The sequence below is a fragment of the Ranitomeya variabilis genome, chromosome 2 (genome assembly GCF_051348905.1).
Source record: "Ranitomeya variabilis isolate aRanVar5 chromosome 2, aRanVar5.hap1, whole genome shotgun sequence".
NCBI classification, from domain to species: Eukaryota; Metazoa; Chordata; class Amphibia; order Anura; family Dendrobatidae; genus Ranitomeya; species Ranitomeya variabilis.
The window spans coordinates 945,459,601-945,485,441 of NC_135233.1; the positions used below are offsets into that span (position 1 = coordinate 945,459,601).

Genomic DNA, 25,841 nt, shown 5'->3' on the forward strand with positions numbered 1-25,841 from the left:
CCACTCATTTTTTAGTGGTATGATGGTTCCCTCTTTGCACAATTATTTACAGGAGAATTTGGCAATTTTATTTGCAATGTTTTTAACACTAAGGTTCAGATACAGCTTTAAATAAGGGTAATACTTGTAATACAAGGCAATTTTATTGCAAACTACAAAATTCAAGGAATAGTATGATTGAATAGTGTGAGTGCGTACACTTTTGTATGTGTTAACATACACAGGTTAATAAGTACATATAAGGATTAAATATAGTGATTACGTACTGTACATATGCAGATTAACTACATACAGTATACTTAGATCACCACAAAGAGGCTTTTAAACATCATCTGTCTGGAATAGCAGAAGCAACACCAAGACAGAGAACCCCTGGGAGATTACCTACACTGCATGGGCATCCCCAATTATGCAGGTTTCAGCACACTGTACATGTACCCCAGTTTTGGCATCTGTCTTAGTCATGTTTCTCTGGTGTTATATAGTGATTTACACTATGTAGTAACTCTAGTTTCACCCAGACCTTCAAGTGGCCAGTTTTCAAGGTTGTATGAAACAGATATCATGGAGTCAGAGGAGAGACAATAAACCCCTAGAATATAAAAGCCACAAAGATTTAGATCAAACAACCGCAGGCAGGAGTTTCAGTAAATCTTAATGTTTTACAACTACAAACAGCAGCTTAAAACTGTTTGTGAATTGAATAAACAAACATCTCAAGATTTTGTCACCATGAGCATTGTCGGTCACATCTGTAAATGTTTTACAAGAAATGCAGCTATGTGATAGTCTGAATGCATTCAGTATTTTAATCTGGATCCCAAATCGCCAGTTGTATATTCGCCATTTGTACATTTGAGGAAGCCAAAGTTATGGCTCTCAAGGAGAGAAACTGATATAGCGGCAAAGAAATATTTGTAATGAACTACTGAGCCAAACTAACAGCATTGCTTTATTAAATTTATATGAAGTCTATTGTGTACACAATGTGAGCAACCAGGCAACACAAAAAGGAGTTTTAAGGGAGCTCTTTAAGGTACACAAATGTTATGAAGTCTTTGCCAACAAGGATGTGGTTTCACCAATGGGGGGGTACCTTTTTTAAAAATATACTATTGCCATTACAGCCCCCCTTTGCTCAAAATTCTGTGGCCTATAAAAGTAAAGAACATGTTCACCCAGGTCATGTCGTTGGAGATAAGGAAGAGACATTGCAGGAAACAGAGTTAAGAAGTAGGCCCAATGTAGTAGTGTGGGTCTTTTCTGAGACTTGTAATGGAGGGCATGAGCCAACAAACAATTCCTTAATGTGGGGGGTCATTCTTTTACTAAATAAAATAGTGCCATCACAGCCCCCTTGTCCAAAATTCACCGGCCTATAACAGTACAGAGCACGTTCACCCTGGTCATCTAGTGGTTCTGGATGATGATGAGGAGGATGATAACAGCAAACAGACCAAATCTGGAAGCGTATACCCATGTGTGGTTGTGAAGAGGTGCATGAGAATACACCTCCTAAAAACAAAGTATTTGAGGTTATGTTTTGCTGTTTTCACTTGGTGTACAGAAGTCTTTCCCAATCTAGCCCTAGTTCATTTTTATAAGAGTCAGCCTGTCAGCATTTTCAGTTGACAGGAGGATGCGCTTATCTGTTATAATTCCACCAGCTGCACTAAACCCGCTCAGACAGAACTCAAGCAACAAGCCAGGCCAGAATCCCCAAGGCGTAGACAGCCAGTTCATGCCAGGAGTCCAGCTTGGATACCCAATAATTAAAGGGCAGATGAATCACAGAGGATGTTTGTACGATCTGCAAGGTACTCCTTCAGCATCTTCCCAAACATTGCACTTCTTGTGACAGCACCTCTTGCCTCTGTGCCAGCACGATGGGAGGGTCTGAGAAAAACTGTCCCAGAACTTTTCCTTGGTTCTCCTGCCTCAGCAGGATTGTACTTCTGTCTCTCTCGCTTGGACAACATACTCCGATGTCTGCTGCCAGCGTTCTCACATGGGAATTTTCTAATTAATTCCGCAACAAGGGCCCTCTGGTACTGAAACATTTTAGTACACCTCTCTGCCTCTGGTAGAAGAAATTGAAAATTCTCCTTGTAGCGTGGGTCTAGAAGTGTCACCAACCAATAATGATTGTCACCCAAAATTTTTATAATGCAAGGGTCACATGAAACGCAGCGCAACATAGCAGTCTGGCACGCATGGCTGACTAACAGGCAACACTTCCGTGTCCTCACCAACAGGACAGTTGACCATGCTATCCTCATCCTCCCTGTCCTCAGGCCATCCACACTGAACAGAGGATATGACAGCTGTGCTTGTAGTAGCATCTATAGCGCATGAAAGTAGCTCCTGTTCTTCCTCCTCATTGTCTACCAATCCACGTTGATAAGACATGAGGCTGGACTGAGTGTAATCCCCCCATATGGTTCCTTTCTCCATGTCCTCGTGCTCTGCCTGCAATGCATCCTCTTTAATTCTGAGCAGAGGTTTTAAGAATGCTGAGAAACGGGATGGTGACGCCAATTATGGCATCATCGCCGCTCACCATCTTGGTGCAGTCCTCAAAGTTTTGGAGGATGGTACATATGTCTGACATCCATGTCCACTCCTGAGCTCTTATGTGTGGAGTCTGAACTGAATATTGACAGCCTTGTTGATGTTGTTAGTCAACAACTGCCCTCCTCTGCTCACAAAGCCTTTCCAACATATGCAGCGTAGAGTTCCAGAGCGTGGGGACATCACACGCCAGCCAGTGAGCTGGAAGTTGCAAATGCTGCTGAAGAATGGCAAGGGTGGCTGAAGCTGTAGACTTTCTAAAATGGGCAGACAGACTGTACTTTCTCTAGCAGATCCAGCAGCTCCGGGTAGCTTTTCAGAAAACGTTGGACCACGAGGTTAAGCACATGGGACAAGCAAGGTACGTGTGTGACCTCACCTTGCCTAAGAGCTGCCACCAGGTTACAGCCATTGTCACACACGACCATGCCTGGCTGTAGGTTCAGCGGTGTCATCCAAACATCTGACTGCTCTTTCAGCGCTGTCCACAACTCTTCTGCATTGTGCGGTTTGTCACCTATGCAGATTAGCTTCAGCACAGCCTGTTGCTGCTTGGCTGAAGCAGTGCTTACAGCTCCTGACTGATGTGTTGATCTCAGAAATGGAGGGTGAAGAGGAGGAGATGCAGGAGCTGTAGACTGGGAGCAACCCTGATTGACATAGGGCCAGCAATCCTCGGCGTGGGGAGCATGTGTTCCATCCCAAGGTCCGACTGGGTTCCGGCTTCCACTATGTTAATCCAGTGTGCCGTCAGTGAGATGTACAGTCCCTGCTCACAAGCACTTGTCCAGGTATGTGGTTAGGTGGACTTTCCCAGTAACAGCATTGAGAGCACGGGTAATGTTGTGGGACATGCTGGTGTAATGCCGGTACGGCACACCGGGAGAAATAGTGGTGACTGGGGACCGAGTAACTTGGGAGGCCGCAGTCATCAGGTTGCTGAAAGCTTCCATCTCAACGAGCCTAAAAGGCAACATTTCTAGCACAAGCAGAAGAGAAATATTAGAATTTAGGACTGACCTGTAGGGCATTGGCTGGGATTTCTGCTTGCGTTCCAAAGACTAGGGTATAGACAACTGAAGACTGTGCGCGGACAAGGACGGGCTTGATGATTGTGCTGCTTGACTGGGCAACAACAGGTGCGGGACTAGAGGCATCTTCACATGCATGGTGGACTGGGGATTGGCTTCTTCACAAAACAGTGGAAGAAGCATTGGTGTGACCTGTAGACAGTGTTCCTGGAACCTTGGGTTCAGCCCACAAAGTTGGGTGCTTTGCTGCCAAGTGCCTGATCATGCTGGTGGTTGTCATGCTGGTTGTTTTGCTACCCCTGCTGATGTGGGCATGGCAGGTGCTGCAAATGGCCTGTTTGGAGTTATCAGCAGAGTCTTTCAAAAATAGCCAGACTCTGGAAGATCTAGCAGTTGGAATGGCAAGTAAAATCATGTTGGTGTTATGGGGAAATGGATGCGCGCATTCTGTCTGTGACCACCACACTGCTCCTTCCTGCTTGTTGGGGTGATATGCCCCCTTCCCCATGTGTGCTGCTGTCCTCGCTATGCTTGCCCTCCCGCCAGGTTGGGTCAGTCACTATGTCATCCACCACCTCATCTTCTACATCTGCACCCTGCTCCTCCTTTTGACTTTCTGGCAATTGTGGCTCATCATCGTCCACCTCTCGTGACACTTTCCCACCATTGCCTTCGTGTGACCAGAGCTTTGGGCATCTCTACATGCGATCTCATCTGTCCCCACTTCAAGTTGACCAGCCGAGAGTTCTGAATCTTGAAATGGAAAACTGAACAGTTCTTCAGAGTGTTCAAGTGCGGGATCATTTGTCTCAGGGTACTCGGCATGGTGGGAGGAAGGAGGATCAGGGTGAGGAGTATCCGGCCCACACTCACGGCTACTCAGACTTGACGGTGTGGAGTCATGGTGTTGGTGGCTGTGGCTGTGACTGGAAGCATTATCCGCTATCCAACCAACAACCGTTTCACACTGCTCTGGCTTCAATAGTGGTGTGCTGCAGTCCCCTAGAAACTTGGACAGGAAGGTTGAGCGTGAAGATGTGGGTCATTGTTGTGGCCCACTTCCACCTTGGCCGCAGCCTCATCCTTTGAATGCACCATCAGCATCATGTCCACTTCCCCATTTTAAATGGGACTATTGCACTATTTCAAAAGCTGAACACAAAAAAAACAATAACAAAACCCACACACCATGGACAAGGCTAGCAGACCGAACTATGAAACTTATGCCTGACAAGCTACGATTTTTCAACCACAGATACAACAGGGCTCAATCTGACATAACAGACTATGATTTTTTTTTTTATTTTTTTTTTTGGGGGGGGGAAGGTTGTAGAATTTCTAAAAAAAAAAAAAAAGCAAAATAGTGTTGCATGTAACTAGAGTGAGAGGAGTAAGAATCAGCAAAAACAGTGGAAAACCGTCCTAAAATGCCCAAACATGGAGCATGATGATATATGAGGCATTTTTTGGGTACAAGGCTACCACACAGAACTATGCTACTGCGGAAATACAATTTTTTTTAATATATAAAACACCAGGACTCAGCCTGACGTAGCAGAGATACATATATATTTTTTGAGGGGGTGAATTTTTTGAAAAAAAAAAAAAAATATGTGAAAATAAAAACTGCAACTAGGTATATAGTAAATAAGCAGCAGACAGTTATGGAGATTTGGGAGGGATGCAGTGGGAGATATGGATGCACATACAGTGCCTGCAGGCCTTGCACTGATGTGGATATGCTGTGCCCTGCCTACCTAGCGCTGCAATCTCAGGACCCACGAATTAGCCCTAAAAAGGACTGTTGGTTTCTCAGGAGTTGTGGATTTAACAGTTGCAGACCTACAATAACCATTAAAAACACGATTATGACCCTATCTCTGCAGCAGCTCTCCCTACTCTCTCTGAATGAGATGAATGCGGCAAGCAGGGCGGCTCCAGGTGTCATACGCGGGATTATGCTGTGCAGCCAAGCCAATCACTGCACAACCACAACAAAGATGACTGGCATTTCATGGCCTGGCAGAAAATCCCTACACCATGATTGGGTCTCTGAAGTCCACCAAAAATGCTGGGTGGAGACACCAGTTATCGCCCAATAATCCCAGAAATGCTCGGTGCTCGCCGAGTACACCGAGCATAGTGATACTCGGGCGAGTAACGGCGAGCTTGTTCGCTCATCACTACACTTAGCCACTACGTCTTCCACATGGTCAAGTCTGAGTAGCCTTGAATGTGGGCCGCATATTCCTCACCTTGATCCTCCTTCCTCCCACCATGCCGAGTGCCCTGAGACAACTGATCCCACACTTGGACACTCTGAAGAGCTGTTCAGTTTTCCATTTCAAGATTCCAGAGTCTCGGGCGGTCAACTTGAAGTGGGGCCAGATGAGATCGCATGTAGCTATGCCTAAAGATTTGAGCAGCCACGGTCACATGAAGGTGTGAAAGTGTCCCAAGAGGTGGACGATGATGAGACAATTGCCAGAAAATCAGGAGGATGTGCAGGGTGCGGATGTGGAAGATGAGGTGGTGGATTACAGTGACTGACCCAACCTGGCAGGAGAACATACAGAGCAAGAACAGCAGCACACATGGGGAAGGAGGCATAGTACCCCAACAGGCAAGAAGAATCAGTATGTTGGCCACAGAAAGAAGGCGTGCATCCGTTCCCTGTAACACCAACATAACGGAAGTTGCCATTCCAACTGTTAGATCTTCCCGAGTCTGGCTATTTTTGAAAGACTCTGCTGGTATCCCCAAACAGGCCATTTGCAGCACCAGCCATGCCTGCATCAGCAGGGGTAGCAAAACTACCAGCACGATCAAGCACATGGCAGTAAAGCACCTGACTATGGTCCGAACCCCAGGAACATTGTCTGCAGGTGACACCACTGTTTCTTCCACTGTTTCGCACACAAGCCAGTCCATGCAAATATACCTCGTGCCCTGCACCTGTTGCCCAGTGTCAACTAGCACCATCATCAAGCCCATCCACATCCTTGTTCCAGCGCAGCCTTCATTTGTATATACCCCAGTCATTGTAATGCAAGCAGATGAGAAATGTAGTCTTTTAGGCTCATTGAGATGGAAGCTTTCTGCAACCTGATGGTGGCAGCCATCCCAAGGTACTCAGACCCCAATCACCACCATTTCTCCTGGTGTGCTGTACCGGCATTACACCAGTTTGTCCCACAACATTACCCGTGCCCTCAACAATGCTGTTACTGGGAAAGTCCACCTAACCCCAGACATTTTGTCAAGTGCTTGTAGGCATGGACGGGACATCTCATTGACGGCACACTGAATTAACATAGAAGCTAGGATCCAGTCAGACCTTGGGATTGAACACATGCTCCTGACGCTGAGGATTGCGGGACCTACGTCAATCAGGGTTGTCCCCACAGTCTATAGCTCCTGCACCTCATCCCCCATCTCTGAAATGAGCACATCAGTCAGAAGCACTGCCTCAGCCAAGTGGCAACAGGCTGTGCTGAAGCTAATCTGCATAGGTGAGAAACCACACAATGCTGAAGAGTTGTGGACAGCGCTGAAAGAGCAGTCAGATATTTGGATGACACCGCTGAACCTCCAGCCAGGCATGGTCGTGTGTGACAATGGCCAGAGCCTGGTAGCGGCTCTGAGGCAAGGTGAGCTCACACATGTACCTTGCCTGGCACATGTGCTTAACCTCGTGGTTCAACGTTTTCTCAAAAGCTACCTGGAGCTGCTAGTGAAAGTACGCTGCCTGTCTGCCCATTTTAGAAAGTCAGCTACAGCCGCCCTTGCAGTTCTTCAGCAGCGTTTGCAGTTTCCAGCTCACCAACTGGTGTGTGATGTCCCTATGCGTTGTATCAGATTTGTGAGCAGACCAAGGCAGTTGTTGACTACCAGCATCAACAAGGCCGTCGTTATTCAGTTCAGACTCTACACAAGACCTCAGGAGTGGACATGGATGTCAGACATATGTACCATCCTACAAAACTGATGACTGCAACAAGATGGTGAGTGGCGATGACACCATAGTTAGCATCACCATCTCACTTCCCTACATTCTGGAAACCTCTCTGCTCACAATTAAAGAGGGTGCATTTCAGGCAGAGCATGAGGACATGGAGCAAGGAACCATACAGGGCGATTACACAGCCCCGTCTCATGTTGTCCCAACGTGGATTGGTAGACATGAGGAAGAGCAGGAGCTACTTTCACACGGTATAGTCAGTACTACAATCACAGCTTTCATACTGTCAGTTCAGCGTGGATGGCCTGAGGACAGGTAGGAGGACAGCATGGTCAGTCATCCTGTTAGTGAGGACACGGAAGTCTTGCCTCTTATTCTGGCACACATGGCTGACTTTGTTGCGTTTCCCCGTGACCCTCGCATTATTAACATTTTTGTTGACACTGAGTAGGCTATGTGCACACATTTCGGATTTTGCTGCAGATCTGACGCTGCAGATCCGCAGCTGTTTTCCATGCGTTGTACAGTAACATGTAAATGTATGGAAAACAATCTGCAGTGCACATGCTGCAGAAAAAAAGCGTGGAAATGCAGCGTTGTTTTTTCTGCAGCATGTCAATTCTTTGCGTGGAATTCCACAGCGGTTTACACCTGCTCAATAGGAATCCGCAGGTGTAAAACCGCGGGTAATCCGCAGTGTGGTTTACCTGCGGATTTTGCAAAAACAGTGCGGAAAAATCCACACACCAATCTGCAACCTGTGCACATTGCCTTACTGGTTTGTGACACTTCTACACCCACACTACAGGGCGAACTTTCAATCTCTTCTTCCAGAGGCAGATGGGGGGGATTCTAAAATGGTGCAGTACCAGAGGGCCCTTGTAGTGGAATTACTAAAAAAAAACAAAAACTCCCATCTGAGAAAGCTGGCAGCCGACGTCACTTTGTTGTACAACCAAGGAGTACAGGCGAGAGAGACAGAAGTACAATGGCAAAGTTATGTGACAGTTAAGACCCTCCCATCGCGCCGGCACAGAGGCAAGGGGTGTTGTCGCAAGAAGTGCAATGTTTGGGAAGATGCTGAGGGAATACCTTGCTGATCATACAAACATCCTCCGTGATTCCTCTATGCCTTTTAATTATTGGGTATCCAAGCTGGACATGTGGCATGAACTGGCTCTCTACGCCTTGGAGGTCAGTGCCTGCCCTGCTGCTAACATTCTGTCAAAGCGGGTTTTTAGTGCAGCTGGTGGAATTATAACCGATAAGCACATCTGCCTGTCAACTGAAAATGTCAACAGGCTGGCTCTTATATAAAAATGAACAAGAGCTGGATTGGGCAAGACTTCTGTACACCACTGAATGAAAACAGCGAAACAACCTCAAATACATTGTCTTTTTTGGGGAGGTGTATCTTCATGCACGTCTTCACAACCACACATGGTATATGCTTTCTGATTTTGTCTATATGGTGTTATCCTTTTTATCCACAGCCACTAGAAAACCAGAGTGAGCGTATTCTGTGATGCAAAAGTCACTCAATTTTTGTGCAAGGGTGTTTTTATGATGCCCGTAAATACTTAAACGTAAATGTTTGTTAGCCTATAGACTTAGTGTATGGGCATTCCAAGTATAGGTGAAGCACTCCTTTTTAATGTGACTTTTTTTTATTTTTTTTTATTTTATTTTTTTTTAAATGAGACCCTCCCTCCCTCACCCTTGCTTCATGTGGCCATCCAGTACATAGTTTCAAAGGGTTACTTGGGTGCATTTAACTGAGACAGGCCAGGCCTTGCATTCAATGCAACATTTTTCTCAGGAGGCCCCACTGTACGTCTCGTGAAAGGGGTATTGAGTGCGTCATAATTTTTGGAAGCCCAGCCACTCACTGCATAGTCAATAACAGTAAAGGAGACTGTTATGGTTCTCAATGGCAAGAGAACATAGCCCAGCAAACATACGAACTAGCTCTTGGAAGGATGGAAACTAAACTGACCATGAACTAAACCTGCCGCACAACTAACAGTAGCCGGGTAGCGTAGCCTGCGTGTTATCCCTAGACGCCCAGCGCCGGCCGGAGGACTAACTAATCCTGGCAGAGGAAAATATAGTCCTGGCTCACCTCTAGAGAAATTTCCCCGAAAGGCAGACAGAGGCCCCCACAAATATTGGCGGTGATTTTAGATGAAATGACAAACGTAGTATGAAAATAGGTTTAGCAAAAATTGAGGTCCACTTACTAGATAGCAGGAAGACAGAAAGGGCACTTTCATGGTCAGCTGAAAACCCTATCAAATACCATCCTGAAATTACTTTAAGACTCTAGTATTAACTCATAACATCAGAGTGGCAATTTCAGATCACAAGAGCTTTCCAGACACAGAAACGAAACTACAGCTGTGAACTGGAACAAAATGCAAAAACAAACAAGGACTAAGTCCAACTTAGCTGGGAGTTGTCTAGCAGCAGGAACATGCACAGAAAGGCTTCTGATTACAATGTTGACCGGCATGGAAGTGACAGAGGAGCAAGGTTAAATAGCGACTCCCACATCCTGATGGAAACAGGTGAACAGAGAGGATGATGCACACCAGTTCAATTCCACCAGTGGCCACCGGGGGAGCCCAAAATCCAATTTCACAACAGTACCCCCCCCTCAAGGAGGGGGCACCGAACCCTCACCAGAACCACCAGGGCGATCAGGATGAGCCCTATGAAAGGCACGGACCAAATCGGAGGCATGAACATCAGAGGCAGTCACCCAAGAATTATCCTCCTGACCGTATCCCTTCCATTTGACGAGATACTGGAGTTTCCGTCTGGAAACACGGGAGTCCAAGATTTTTTCCACAACGTACTCCAACTCGCCCTCAACCAACACCGGAGCAGGAGGCTCAACGGAAGGCACAACCGGTACCTCATACCTGCGCAATAATGACCGATGAAAAACATTATGAATAGAAAAAGATGCAGGGAGGTCCAAACGGAAGGACACAGGGTTAAGAATCTCCAATATCTTGTACGGGCCGATGAACCGAGGCTTAAACTTGGGAGAAGAAACCCTCATAGAGACAAAACGGGAAGACAACCACACCAAGTCCCCAACACAAAGCCGAGGACCAACCCGACGCCGGCGGTTGGCAAAAAGCTGAGTCTTCTCCTGGGACAACTTCAAATTGTCCACTACCTGCCCCCAAATCTGATGCAACCTCTCCACCACAGCATCCACTCCAGGACAATCCGAAGATTCCACCTGACCAGAAGAAAATCGAGGATGAAACCCCGAATTACAGAAAAAGGGAGACACCAAGGTGGCAGAACTGGCCCGATTATTGAGGGCAAACTCCGCTAAAGGCAAAAAAGCAACCCAATCATCCTGATCTGCAGACACAAAACACCTCAAATATGTCTCCAAGGTCTGATTCGTCCGCTCGGTCTGGCCATTAGTCTGAGGATGGAAAGCAGACGAGAAATACTCAAGCTACTTACCAGGTAGCGGTGTTTTTCAGGAGTCCATGACAGCACTAACGAGAGAGGGGATCCGCCCTTCAGGGACAGGAAACCTACAGAGATAAAAGGGCGGCACCTCTCTCCCGCATCAGTTGGATTACAGAGCATGAGAGGACCTCCATTGATTAGTAACACATAAATATCTTAACACATTTCACCTTGTGACTAAAAATTTGTAGAAAATTAACCTACATGAGAATATACTTATCGTGATGAAAACCCATACCAGTAGAAAGGGAGGGAATATAGGAGTGCTGTCATGGACTCCTGAAAAACACCGCTACCTGGTAAGTAGCTTGAGTATTTATTCAGTCGTCATGACAGCACTAATGAGAGAATTACAGAGAAAAGAGTATTAGGGTGGGATTACTGTTTCCAGCACCCTTCTACCAAATGTAAGATCATTGGAGCTACCAAGATCTAATCTATAATGATTCAAGAAAGTAGACGGAGATGACCATGTGGCCGCCTTACATATGTCCTCAATTGACACCTCCGATCTCTCTGCCCAGGAAGATGCCATGGCACGGGTGGAATGAGCCTTTACGCCTTCCGGGACTTCTAGGCCACCTGCTGAATAAGCCAGAGAAATTGCCTCCCTAATCCATCTACTCAAGGTGTTTTTGGATACTCTAAACCCTTTCTTGACTCCCTGATAGGATATAAACAGGGAATTATCTTTTTTCCAGGGATCTGTTAAAGAAATATATTTAAGAAGGCATCTTTTGACATCTAATGTATGGAGTTTGAGTTCCTTTGGGTTTTTAGGATTAGGACAAAAGGTGGGGAGATTTATCTCCTGGAGTCTGTGGAACCTAGATGCTACTTTTGGGAGATAGAGGGGATCCGTTCTTAATACTACTCTATCTTCTCTAATCTGCATATATGGAGTCAGTCTAGAGAGGGCCTGTAAGTCACTTACTCTCCTAGCCGACGTAAGAGCAATCAAAAGAGCAGTCTTTAAGGATAGGATCTTTATAGATGCCGATTCTAAAGGTTCAAAGGGGGGTCCCGTTAACGCTGAGAGGACTAAGTTTAAGTCCCACGGGGCCAGTCTATTCTTAACGATGGGTCTTGATCTAGCGGCCGCTTTAATAAGCCGAGCAATCCAATAATTTTTAGCTAACCCGCAATTATATAGCGCCCCCAAGGCTGAAACCTGGACTCTAAGGGTGCTTGTAGCTAGCCCCATTTCGAGACCTTTCTGCAGGAACTCCAAGATCTTTGGAATACTAGCTTTCTGACTGATAACCGCTCCTGAGACCGAAAGGAATTTTCTCCAGATTCTTACATAAATATTTGTTGTGGAGTTTTTTCTGCTTTTTAATAGGGTATTAATAAGTCCCTCTGAAAAACCCTTTTTTCTTAGTAATGACCCTTCAAATCCCACGCCGTCAGATGTAAACTGGCCACTCGTGGATGGAAGATCGGACCCTGTGAGAGGAGGTCTGGGAGTTCTGGGAGAATCCACGGTTGAGAAACGGACATTTTCCTCAGCCAAGGAAACCACGGCCTCTTGGGCCAGAACGGTGCTATCAAAATTACATGAGCATTGTCCTCCCGAATCTTCCTGAGGACTATCGGGATCAAGTTCAACGGGGGAAAGGCGTAGGCTATTTCGAAGTGCCAAGGAATCAGGAGAGCATCCACCGCCACCGGATTGTCTCTGGGGTTTAGGGAACAAAACCGACGACATTTTTTGTTTTCTTTGTTGGCGAAGAGGTCTATCTGTGGGTACCCCCAACGATGGGTGATCTGATCGAAGATGACCTGATTGAGCACCCAATCTCCTTGCCCGAGCTTTCTGCGACTTAGAAAGTCGGCTACAACGTTGTGTTTCCCTTTTATGTGCAGTGATGTTAGGGACCGTAGATGATTCTCGGCTATCTGTAAGATACGACCCGATACTTCCATTAAGGACCTGGATCGGGTTCCCCCTTGGTGGTTAATGTAAGCTACCGTTACCTGATTGTCTGAGAATAGTCTGACGTGATGGTCCTGTAAGGATATAAGGAAATGTCTCAGAGCTTGTTCTACGGCTAACAACTCTTTGAGGTTAGATGACAAATCCTGTTCGGAGGGTGACCAAACCCCCTGGACCCACATCTCGCCCATATGCGCCCCCCATCCCGTGGGACTAGCGTCTGTGGTTAATACTCGCGATATGTGGTTTATCCAGGGAACCCCATTACGAAGGTTTGGAGCGTGTAACCACCAACGTAAGGACTGAATAGTGGAATCTGACAAGGAAAGAAAACTGTCCAAGTGACCTTCTAACCGACGAGTGTTGTACAGAACCTCCCACTGTAGGACTCTGGTGTGGTACTGGGCCCAACGTACTGCCGGGATACACGACGTGAGTGAGCCTAACAGTGACATTGCTCCCCTCAATGTTATAACTGGATTAGCAATCACTCCAAGAATCTGTCGTTGGATTTTTTCCAACTTAACGTCAGGTAGACGGCACTCTTGTAACCTCGAGTCCAATATGAGACCCAGGAATTCTTGAACCTCTAGAGGCTGCAACCGCGATTTTTTAAAATTGATTATCCACCCCAACTTTTGCAAGGCTGTAATTACTTTGTGTAGTTGGGACGTGCAGTGTGATTCGGAGTTTCCTATTATTAATAGGTCATCGAGATATGGAACTATGAGAATATCCTGCTCATGGAGGTGCGCCATAACCTCCACCATTATTTTAGTGAATACCCGAGGGGCCACCGCCACACCAAAGGGGAGTGCCTTGTATTGGAAGTGTCTTATTGATTCTCCTAAGAGGACTGCAACTCTTAAATAACACTGGTGGTCTACGTGTATGGGGACGCGATAATACGCGTCTTTCAGATCCAAGACGACCATAAAGCACCCGCCAAACAATAACTTTATTGCAGACTTGACCGACTCCATTTTAAATGACGGGATCCACAAAAACCTATTTAGGCCCTTAAGGTTTATAATTGTGCAAAAGGTATTATCTGGTTTCTTAATCAAGAAGAGGGGAGAATAGAATCCTTTACCCCTCTGTACTTCAGGAACCTCCACCAAAACGCCTTTCTGTTGGAGTTCCTGGACCTCAGTCTCTAATGCCAGCTGTTCTGTGGAGGAAGAACGCATTGGTGTTACAAGAAACCTGTCGTCAGGGGTGAATCGAAAGTCAAACTTTAATCCAGACTCAACAATGTTCAAGACCCACGGGCTATTGGAAATAATACGCCACGCCGGATAGAAGGCTAGAAGTCTGCCTCCTACCCGGTCCGCCAGTCATTGTGGCTTCCTGTTGTCTCTAAAGGAATTGAACATGTAGCCTCTACCTCTCTTTTTATTGGCGTCATATCTGGATCTTTCTCTATTTGGTCTTGTTCGATCAAACCACCTCCTATTAGTGCCTCTTCTGTAAGTGGGCCTACCCAGGTAGGGAAACCGTTTCTTACTGTCTCCCGCTTTTTCTAATAATTCGTCCAGAACCGGACCGAATAAGTGCTCTCCCACGCACGGGATGTTGCACAATTTGGATCTGGCCTGCATGTCTCCTTGCCAACATTTCAGCCAGATTGCTCTACGGGCTGAATTAGAGAGTGCGGCCGACCTAGCCGCCAATTTAACTGAGTCCGCTGAAGCATCAGCAAGGTAAGCCGCAGCCCCCTGAATCATAGAGAGGGAGGATAATATTTCATCTCTCGGGGTTTTGTCCTTCAGCTGACCCTCCAGGCTATCCAGCCACACCATCATGGAGCGTGCCGTGCAGGTGGCAGCGATTGATGGTCTGAGAGCCCCTGCTGAAGTTTCCCAGGCTCCCTTGAGAAGCACATCTGCCCTCCTGTCCAGTGGGTCCTTTAAAGTCCCCAGATCCTCAAACGGTAGAGAGGACTTTTTAGAAGCCTTGGCTACAGCCGCATCAAGCTTCGGGGCTTTATCCCACGTGGCCGAAGCAGACTCCTCGAACGGATACTTCCGTTTGAAGGATGGAGGAAGAGAACCTTTTCTTTCCGGTTTTTTCCATTCTCTGGAAATTAGGGCGCTAACTTTCTCCACCACCGGAAAGCATCGGCGGGATTTACGGTCCAGACCTCTGAACATGACATCCTGCATGGATTTCTCTGGCGGCGTCTGCTCAATTCCAATTGTATTATTTACCGCTTTAACGAGGCGGTCTATGCGGTCAAAAGAAAAACAAGAATGTTCATATTCAGAACCCGAGGAGGATACTGATGAGAGAGAGGCTTCCGACTTCAGATCTCCTAAGTCACTTTCGTGTGAACTCGGGGAACCAGGGTCTATTATTTTAGACCTATTATGAGAATGAGATCTTGTAGAGCTCCTAATCTCTTGTCTAACCATCTGTCTCAGACTAGAAGCAAAATCTGGTGTTTCTTCCGCTATTAGACGTTGGATACATGGACCACATAGTCTTTTAACGTATTCGTCAGGGAGAGGAATACCACATTCTGCACATTCCTTGTGCTTGGATTTAGAGGACCGCTTTCTTCCCTGATGTAAAAAAGGGAATAAGGAGGGACACCAATCACTAAGTGAACTTTCACGATGATCACTTACCCCTACAGTGTCCAAGTGGTACCGAAGATTGCGGGGGGACCCTCTCCACCGAAGCAATATCCATCCGGCTTGAGGACTTTCCGGCTTTAGCAGATTGACCAGCTTTACCCCCAGGACGACTACTGCCACTAGAACGTCGCTGGGTGTTTGCTGCATGGGGCTTCTCCAGGGAATGACACTGCTGCTCAGAAGGCAACTGCACCTGCTCCTGAGACTCCATTGTAACAATGGATATGAAGCATGAAGCAGCCATCATTGAATCCTTAAGTAGCCGGCCCCCTAAAGGTACCTCCCCCTGATGGGGGACAGCCGGCCAATCCTGGTGAACTGCCTGGTACAATCCGGCGTGTGGGAGGCCCCTCCCCTTCCCAAGACCCCCGCCAATGGTACTCACGATCTTCGTCCGGAAGTACCGCCGTCAGATATACCGCACGCCGACTATACAGGGGAGACCAACGGGCGCCGCCATGTTTTTTTTTTTTTTCCCCGCGCGACGCACTGCGCATGCGCCGGGCGTCATTGCCTGCTGCCGAGCTAAGCCCCGCCCCCCTATGCGCGTCACCTCCGGTGCGACTCTTCCTGAACGCTGAACGCAGCGCTCGTGCTGCTTAGAACGCCGGTGTAGAGGGGACGCCTCAGCACATCGCCGGCTGCCAGGGAACCGCTGCCGCGATGTGCGCGCCGATTAGGACGCCGGTGAGAGGGGATGCTCCAGCGCAGTGCCGACAGCAAGAGTACCGCCGCCGCGATGTGCGCCACTAGCCGGGAATGCGGAGGGCCTCCCACAGCATACTTACCCGCACCTGGCGATGGGACACCCCTGGAGACAGCACTCCCCCTTGTCTGAAGGCTGCTCCTGCCGTGCTGTTGCCTACCCCCACAGCCCTCTGTGGTGCGGCACTTCCAGCGTCGCGATCAACACCAAGGAAGGGGCCATCCCGCCTCCAGGATCGGTGAGTCGGACCTGGGTCCCAATTTCTTCGCCTTTCTTCAAAAGGCCTCTGCAGGGTCCCCTGTCAGGGACAGGAAACCAACTGATGCGGGAGAGAGGTGCCGCCCTTTTATCTCTGTAGGTTTCCTGTCCCTGAAGGGCGGATCCCCTCTCTCGTTAGTGCTGTCATGACGACTGAATAAAGACAAATCTATGCCCATCCTAGCACAGAATGCTCGCCAAAATCTAGACACGAATTGGGTACCTCTGTCAGAAACGATATTCTCCGGAATACCATGCAAACGGACCACATTTTGAAAAAACAGAGGAACCAACTCGGAAGAAGAAGGCAACTTAGGCAGGGGAACCAAATGGACCATCTTAGAGAAACGATCACACACCACCCAGATGACAGACATCTTCTGAGAAACAGGAAGATCCGAAATAAAATCCATCGAGATGTGCGTCCAGGGCCTCTTCGGGATAGGCAAGGGCAACAACAATCCACTAGCCCGAGAACAACAAGGCTTGGCCCGAGCACAAACGTCACAAGACTGCACGAAGCCTCGCACATCTCGAGACAGGGAAGGCCACCAGAAGGACCTTGCCACCAACTCCCTGGTACCAAAGATTCCAGGATGACCTGCCAACGCAGAAGAATGAACCTCAGAAATGACTTTACTGGTCCAATCATCAGGAACAAACAGTCTACCAGGTGGGCAACGATCAGGTCTATCCGCCTGAAACTCCTGCAAGGCCCGCCGCAGGTCTGGAGAAACGGCAGACAATATCACTCCATCCTTAAGGATACCTGTAGGTTCAGAATTACCAGGGGAGTCAGGCTCAAAACTCCTAGAAAGGGCATCCGCCTTAACATTCTTAGAACCCGGCAGGTAGGACACCACAAAATTAAACCGAGAGAAAAACAACGACCAGCGCGCCTGTCTAGGATTCAGGCGTCTGGCGGACTCAAGATAAATTAGATTTTTGTGGTCAGTCAATACCACCACCTGATGTCTAGCCCCCTCAAGCCAATGACGCCACTCCTCAAAAGCCCACTTCATGGCCAAAAGCTCCCGATTCCCAACATCATAATTCCGCTCGGCGGGCGAAAATTTACGCGAGAAAAAAGCACAAGGTCTCATCACGGAGCAATCGGAACTTCTCTGCGACAAAACCGCCCCAGCTCCGATTTCAGAAGCGTCGACCTCAACCTGAAAAGGAAGAGCAACATCAGGCTGACGCAACACAGGGGCGGAAGAAAAGCGGCGCTTAAGCTCCCGAAAGGCCTCCACAGCAGCAGGGGACCAATCAGCAACATCAGCACCCTTCTTAGTCAAATCAGTCAATGGTTTAACAACATCAGAAAAACCAGCAATAAATCGACGATAAAAGTTAGCAAAGCCCAAAAATTTCTGAAGACTCTTAAGAGAAGAGGGTTGCGTCCAATCACAAATAGCCTGAACCTTGACAGGATCCATCTCGATGGAAGAGGGGGAAAAAATATATCCCAAAAAGGAAATCTTCTGAACCCCAAAAACGCACTTAGAACCCTTCACACACAAGGAATTAGACCGCAAAACCTGAAAAACCCTCCTGACCTGCTGGACATGAGAGTCCCAGTCATCCGAAAAAATCAAAATATCATCCAGATACACAATCATAAATTTATCCAAATAATCACGGAAAATGTCATGCATAAAGGACTGAAAGACTGAAGGGGCATTTGAAAGACCAAAAGGCATCACCAAATACTCAAAGTGGCCCTCGGGCGTATTAAATGCGGTTTTCCACTCATCCCCCTGCTTAATTTGCACCAAATTATACGCCCCACGAAGATCTATCTTAGAGAACCACTTGGCCCCCTTTATGCGAGCAAACAAATCAGTCAGCAGTGGCAACGGATATTGATATTTAACCGTGATTTTATTCAAAAGCCGATAATCAATGCACGGCCTCAAAGAGCCATCTTTCTTAGCCACAAAGAAAAAACCGGCTCCTAAGGGAGATGACGAAGGACGAATATGTCCCTTTTCCAAGGACTCCTTTATATATTCTCGCATAGCAGCATGTTCAGGCACAGACAGATTAAATAAACGACCCTTAGGGTATTTACTACCCGGAATCAAATCTATGGCACAATCGCACTCCCGGTGCGGAGGTAATGAACCAAGCTTAGGTTCTTCAAAAACGTCACGATATTCAGTCAAGAATTCAGGAATCTCAGAGGGAATAGATGATGAAATGGAAACCACAGGTACGTCCCCATGCGTCCCCTTACATCCCCAGCTTAACACAGACATAGCTTTCCAGTCAAGGACTGGGTTATGAGATTGCAGCCATGGCAATCCAAGCACCAACACATCATGTAGGTTATACAGCACAAGAATGCGAATAATCTCCTGGTGATCCGGATTAATCCGCATAGTTACTTGTGTCCAGTATTGTGGTTTATTGCTAGCCAATGGGGTGGAGTCAATCCCCTTCAGGGGTATAGGAGTTTCAAGAGGCTCCAAATCATACCCACAGCGTTTGGCAAAGGACCAATCCATAAGACTCAAAGCGGCGCCAGAGTCGACATAGGCATCCGCGGTAATAGATGATAAAGAACAAATCAGGGTCACAGATAGAATAAACTTAGACTGTAAAGTGCCAATTGAAACAGACTTATCAAGCTTCTTAGTACGCTTAGAGCATGCTGATATAACATGAGTTGAATCACCGCAATAGAAGCACAACCCATTTTTTCGTCTAAAATTCTGCCGTTCACTTCTGGACAGAATTCTATCACATTGCATATTCTCTGGCGTCTTCTCAGTAGACACCGCCAAATGGTGCACAGGTTTGCGCTCCCGCAGACGCCTATCGATCTGGATAGCCATTGTCATGGACTCATTCAGACCCGCAGGCACAGGGAACCCCACCATAACATCCTTAATGGCATCAGAGAGACCCTCTCTGAAATTCGCCGCCAGGGCGCACTCATTCCACTGAGTAAGCACAGCCCATTTACGGAATTTCTGGCAGTATATTTCAGCTTCGTCTTTCCCCTGAGATAGGGACATCAAGGCCTTTTCCGCCTGAAGTTCTAACTGAGGTTCCTCATAAAGCAACCCCAAGGCCAGAAAAAACGCATCCACATTGAGCAACGCAGGATCCCCTGGAGCCAATGCAAAAGCCCAATCCTGAGGGTCGCCCCGGAGCAAAGAAATCACAATCCTGACCTGCTGAGCAGGATCTCCAGCAGAGCGAGATTTCAGGGACAAAAACAACTTGCAATTATTTTTGAAATTTTGAAAGCAAGATCTATTCCCCGAGAAAAATTCAGGCAAAGGAATTCTAGGTTCAGATATAGGAACATGAACAACAAAATCTTGTAAGTTTTGAACTTTCGTGGTGAGATTATTCAAACCTGCAGCTAAACTCTGAATATCCATTTTAAACAGGTGAACACAGAGCCATTCCAGGATTAGAAGGAGAGAGAGAGAGAAAGGCTGCAATATAGGCAGACTTGCAAGAGATTCAATTACAAGCACACTCAGAACTGAGAAAAAAAAAAAAAAATCTTCAGCAGACTTCTCTTTTCTCTCCTTTCTCTGTCAATTAATTTAACCCTTTGAGGCCGGTCAAACTGTTATGGTTCTCAATGGCAAGAGAACATAGCCCAGCAAACATACGAACTAGCTCTTGGAAGGATGGAAACTAAACTGACCATGAACTAAACCTGCCGCACAACTAACAGTAGCCGGGTAGCGTAGCCTGCGTGTTATCCCTAGACGCCCAGCGCCGGCCGGAGGACTAACTAATCCTGGCAGAGGAAAATATAGTCCTGGCTCACCTCTAGAGAAATTTCCCCGAAAGGCAGACAGAGGCCCCCACAAATATTGGCGGTGATTTTAGATGAAATGACAAACGTAGTATGAAAATAGGTTTAGCAAAAATTGAGGTCCGCTTACTAGATAGCAGGAAGACAGAAAGGGCACTTTCATGGTCAGCTGAAAACCCTATCAAATACCATCCTGAAATTACTTTAAGACTCTAGTATTAACTCATAACATCAGAGTGGCAATTTCAGATCACAAGAGCTTTCCAGACACAGAAACGAAACTACAGCTGTGAACTGGAACAAAATGCAAAAACAAACAAGGACTAAGTCCAACTTAGCTGGGAGTTGTCTAGCAGCAGGAACATGCACAGAAAGGCTTCTGATTACAATGTTGACCGGCATGGAAGTGACAGAGGAGCAAGGTTAAATAGCGACTCCCACATCCTGATGGAAACAGGTGAACAGAGAGGATGATGCACACCAGTTCAATTCCACCAGTGGCCACCGGGGGAGCCCAAAATCCAATTTCACAACAGGAGACCCACTGTAATGGCCCTTTAAGAACATTAATGCCATCTGATGCGCCTCAAAAAATAGGCTCTGTGACTAAGAGTACCTCCTTCATAAATAAAACAAAAACGCAGTAAAAATGCTCAGGTTGCCCATAGACTTACATTGGGCTTGGTGGTCCACCCAAAATTTGCCACATTCTTGGAAGGGACAAAACTTTGTAATCAAACTAGTAGTAAAATTAAATAAAGCAGCACGAGTAGAGAGGGAATGCTAGAGTCTCATTTAAAGCATATTAGATAAGAGATTAAATTACTACATTAAATCAATTTGCATTTCATACTTTCCCTTTGACCCCACTGATTTCTATAGATTTTTAGTATTCCATTCAAGCCAGCTGGTATGTCACTCTCCATAAGGAGAAACGTTACCCCTTAGACCCCAGTCCAGAGCCTCTCACCTAGCCAAATCACTTCTCATGCTTCACACTGACGAGGGCCAACAGCCCGAAACACCGTGTCTGCGAATTGAGATACTGATTTGGCTTTTATCCTAAGTCATATTGCACGACTCGTTAGAGGGTTGATTGTGACTTGTAGGATCGCTACTTCCAATAGGTGGCGCTATAGAGTTAAGTCCTCTTTTTTTCAGCAGAGGCAATTTGCATAGTATTTCATTAGCAGGCACCTCTGGAGACAGCATTGTGATGCTGGCCTGAATGTCAGGACAGTTTCTGTAAGGGTCCTGATCCAAAAAGGAATAAGAACTTAGAGAGCTCAGATTTTTTTTTTAATTAAAACACGCAATAGCTGGGAAATGTGAGCTGAGCTCTAATATCTGGTATTTTTTTGTTCTTTTATTTATTTAGTTTTTTTTTTGGGGGGGAGAGAGAGGCATCCTATACATTCTAAAGATTTGGCAAGTCTTAGGCTATTTGCGTTTAAAAACGCAGCATTTTTAACGCAAACGCATGTGGTGAAAAAACGCATGTAAACGCGTGCAAACGCTGCGTTTTTTAGACGCATGCATTTTTGCATGCAGAAAAAAAACGTGGCGTTTTGCCGCGTTTACATGCGTTTTTTCCTGCGTTTGCGTTTTTGAAACACATGCTGAGAAGTGTGTGACAGCTGCCGATCATCAAAATCAACAAGAAAACCCACTATAAATAGAAATAGCTAGGGTTAGGGGTAGGGTTAGGGTTAGGATCCCTAGGGTTAGGGGTAGGGTTAGGGTTAGGGGTAGGGTTAGGGGTAGGATCCCAAGGGTTAGGGGTAGGGTTAGGGGTAGGGTTAGGGTTAGGATACCTAGGGTTAGGGGTAGGGTTAGGGGTAGGGTTTGGATCCCTTTATCACCTTGATGGTGGGGGTGGCTTATAAGTGTGTATTCTTGTTTTTTTCTATAAAAAACGCATGCGTTTTTAACGCAAACAAACGCATGTGCTTAAAAACGCATGCGTTTACATAGACAGCAATACGTTTTTTTGCCGCAAAAAAATGCCTCTAGAAGTTACTACATGTTGCATTTCTGCAACCAAACGCAAGTATGGAAAAAAACGCATGCGTTGTCAAACGCGGCAAAACGCATGCAAAAAAAACGCATGCGTTTTTAATGTTAAACATAGGAAAAAAACGCATGCGGTTTTTTTGCAGAAAAACGCAGCGGCAAAAAACGCAAATGTGAAACCAGCCTTACAAGTTTTTTTTCCCCCCCCACCTTTTTTGCACTGTTAAAAATGCATATTCCGGAATGGTGAACAATCAATGCTCATGTGTCAAGGGAAATTATTAATAAAAAATATCAATATAATGAGTTAATAACAGTAATATTTCTAAGATTACTTAAATCATTAGGTGAATTGTAATCAGCCTTTGCTATTGTCTGAACATCTGGCTAGAGAATCTTGACTTGTTTTTATTTTAGCTCTGTATGATTACATAAGGAGAAGTGGCAGATCTTTGTGCAACTCTGTAAGAAAGGGACGTTACATTACAAAGGGTGATACAACATATTGGGATATAGCAACTAGATTTCCTACCAACTATCATGTTCATGCAGTATTTTCTAAATCCTCCTTGCAGGCACTATAATATTCTCATTCTATAAGCATTCAGAAGCTGCAGAAAATACAAAACATATCAAGAGCAAGGAAGCAATTAAAAAAAAAAGCTTACCAAATGTCCAAGACTTCTAAAAGTTGCATCAAACAACATAACTTTCCATTTCTCCTCCATGTTATCTGGTAAAGGTTTATAAATATAATATGCCAGCAGCACGGACAGAAGCACGAAGCACAGGGATTTCCATGCCATGACTACAACAGTATCCACTTCTGTCAAGTGATTAAAGCTTCCTTGCACTGACTCTTATAAGTCAGCAGCAGCCACTGATAGGTCCAAGCTATTAACTTTGGGCTGAGCCCATTCGTAATCTGATCTCCTCTGCAATCTTAAAAGAGAAACATGTTTCAGTGCCTCCTATATGCAAACAGGAAAATACAATCTGAATCCTTTCCTTGGAAAAGAGCCAAAATAAGATTATATAATATGTGTACAATGTGGGAATGTCAAATAGTTTAATACGTATTTACATAGATAACTATGACTTGACTATACATGATTATATAATCTACTAGATGGTGGCCCGATTCTAATGCATCGGTATTCTAGAATATGCATGTCCACGTAGTATATTGCCCAGCCACGTAGTATATTGCCCAGCCACGAAGTATATTTCCCAGCCACGTAGTATATTGCCCAGCCACGTAGTATATTGCCCAGCCACATAGTATATTGCACAGGCCACGTATATTGCACAGCCACGTAGTATACAGCACAGAGCCACGTAGTATATTGCCCAGCCATGTAGTATGTAGTATATTGCCCAGCCACATAGTATATTGCCCAGTCACGTAGTATATAGCACAGCCCATGTAGTATATTGCCCAGCCACGTAGTATATAGCACAGCCCATGTAGTATATTGCCCAGCCACATAGTATGTAGCACAGTCCATGTAGTATATTGCCCAGCCCACGTAGTATATAGCAATGTGGGCATCATATCCCTGTTAAAAAAAAAGAAATAAAATAAAAAGTAGTTATATACTCACCTTCCGGAGCCCCCGGATCCAAGCGAAGCAGTTACCGACGCTGCTCGTGCGCTCCGGTCTCAAGAGTGCATTGCGGTCTCGCGAGATGATGATGTAGTGGTCTCTCGTGACCGCTACGTCATCATCTCGCAAGATCACAGCATGGACCGGTTACCAGAGCATCGCGAGTGGGAAAGGCCTGTTGTCGATCAGGGGGCCGACGGATGGTGAGTATATAACGATTTTTTATTTTTTTTATTATTTTTAACATTAGATCGTTTTACTATTCATGCTGCATAGGCAGCATGAATAGTAAAAAGTTGGTCACACAGGGTTAATAGCAGCGTTACCCGAGTGCGTTACACCGCGGTCAATGCTGCCATTAACCCTGTGTGAGCGCAGACTGGAGGGGAGTACGGAGCGGGCACTGACTGCGGGGAGGAAGGAGCGGCCATTTTTCCACCGGACTGTGCCCGTCGCTGATTGGTCGTGGCAAATCAGTGACTTGGATTACGTGACAGACAGAGGCCGCGACCAATGATTATCCGTGACAGACAGACAGACAGAAGGACGGAAGTGACCCTTAGACAACTATATAGTAGATTAATTTTACAAAGTATATTTACTTGACTATTTAAGCCCCCAGTGTTCCATGATGACTACTTCGGTGGGCCACCAGGATCACTCAATGACGACATCACTTACAGGTCCTTCTCAAAAAATTAGCATATAGTGTAAAATTTCATTATTTACCATAATGTAATGATTACAATTAAACTTTCATATATTATAGATTCATTATCCACCAACTGAAATTTGTCAGGTCTTTTATTGTTTTAATACTGATGATTTTGGCATACAACTCCTGATAACCCAAAAAACCTGTCTCAATAAATTAGCATATTTCACCCGTCCAATCAAATAAAAGTGTTTTTTAATAACAAACAAAAAAACCATCAAATAATAATGTTCAGTTATGCACTCAATACTTGGTCGGGAATCCTTTGGCAGAAATGACTGCTTCAATGCGGCGTGGCATGGAGGCAATCAGCCTGTGACACTGCTGAGATGTTATGGAGGCCCAGGATGCTTCAATAGCGGCCTTAAGCTCATCCAGAGTGTTGGGTCTTGCGTCTCTCAACTTTCTCTTCACAATATCCCACAGATTCTCTATGGGGTTCAGGTCAGGAGAGTTGGCAGGCCAATTGAGCACAGTAATACCATGGTCAGTAAACCATTTACCAGTGGTTTTGGCACTGTGAGCAGGTGCCAGGTCGTGCTGAAAAATGAAATCTTCATCTCCATAAAGCATTTCAGCCGATGGAAGCATGAAGTGCTCCAAAATCTCCTGATAGCTAGCTGCATTGACCCTGCCCTTGATGAAACACAGTGGACCAACACCAGCAGCTGACATGGCACCCCACACCATCACTGACTGTGGGTACTTGACACTGGACTTCAGGCATTTTGGCATTTCCTTCTCCCCAGTCTTCCTCCAGACTCTGGCACCTTGATTTCCGAATGACATGCAAAATTTGCTTTCATCAGAAAAAAGTACTTGGGACCACTTAGCAACAGTCCAGTGCTGCTTCTCTGTAGCCCAGGTCAGGCGCTTCTGCCGCTGTTTATGGTTCAAAAGTGGCTTTACCTGGGGAATGCGGCACCTGTAGCCCATTTCCTGCACACACCTGTGCACGGTGGCTCTGGATGTTTCCACACCAGACTCAGTCCACTGCTTCCTCAGGTTCCCCAAGGTCTGGAATCGGTCCTTCTCCACAATCTTCCTCAGGGTCCGGTCACCTCTTCTCGTTGTACAGCGTTTTCTGCCACATTGTTTCCTTCCAACAGACTTACCATTGAG

At 46.2% G+C, this 25,841-nt stretch overlaps 1 protein-coding gene across 1 annotated transcript in view; it reads right to left on the minus strand.

Moving 5' to 3' along the window:
- Positions 1–23,244, minus strand: part of LOC143808262 (arylacetamide deacetylase-like) — a 205,103-nt gene extending 181,859 nt beyond the window's left edge. The window contains exon 1 of the mRNA XM_077290750.1: positions 23,066–23,244. Coding sequence (XP_077146865.1) covers positions 23,066–23,203 — 138 coding nt within the window. The 5' untranslated portion in view covers positions 23,204–23,244. The remainder of the gene's footprint in view (positions 1–23,065) is intronic.
- Between the last annotated feature and the right edge of the window lie 2,597 nt (positions 23,245–25,841).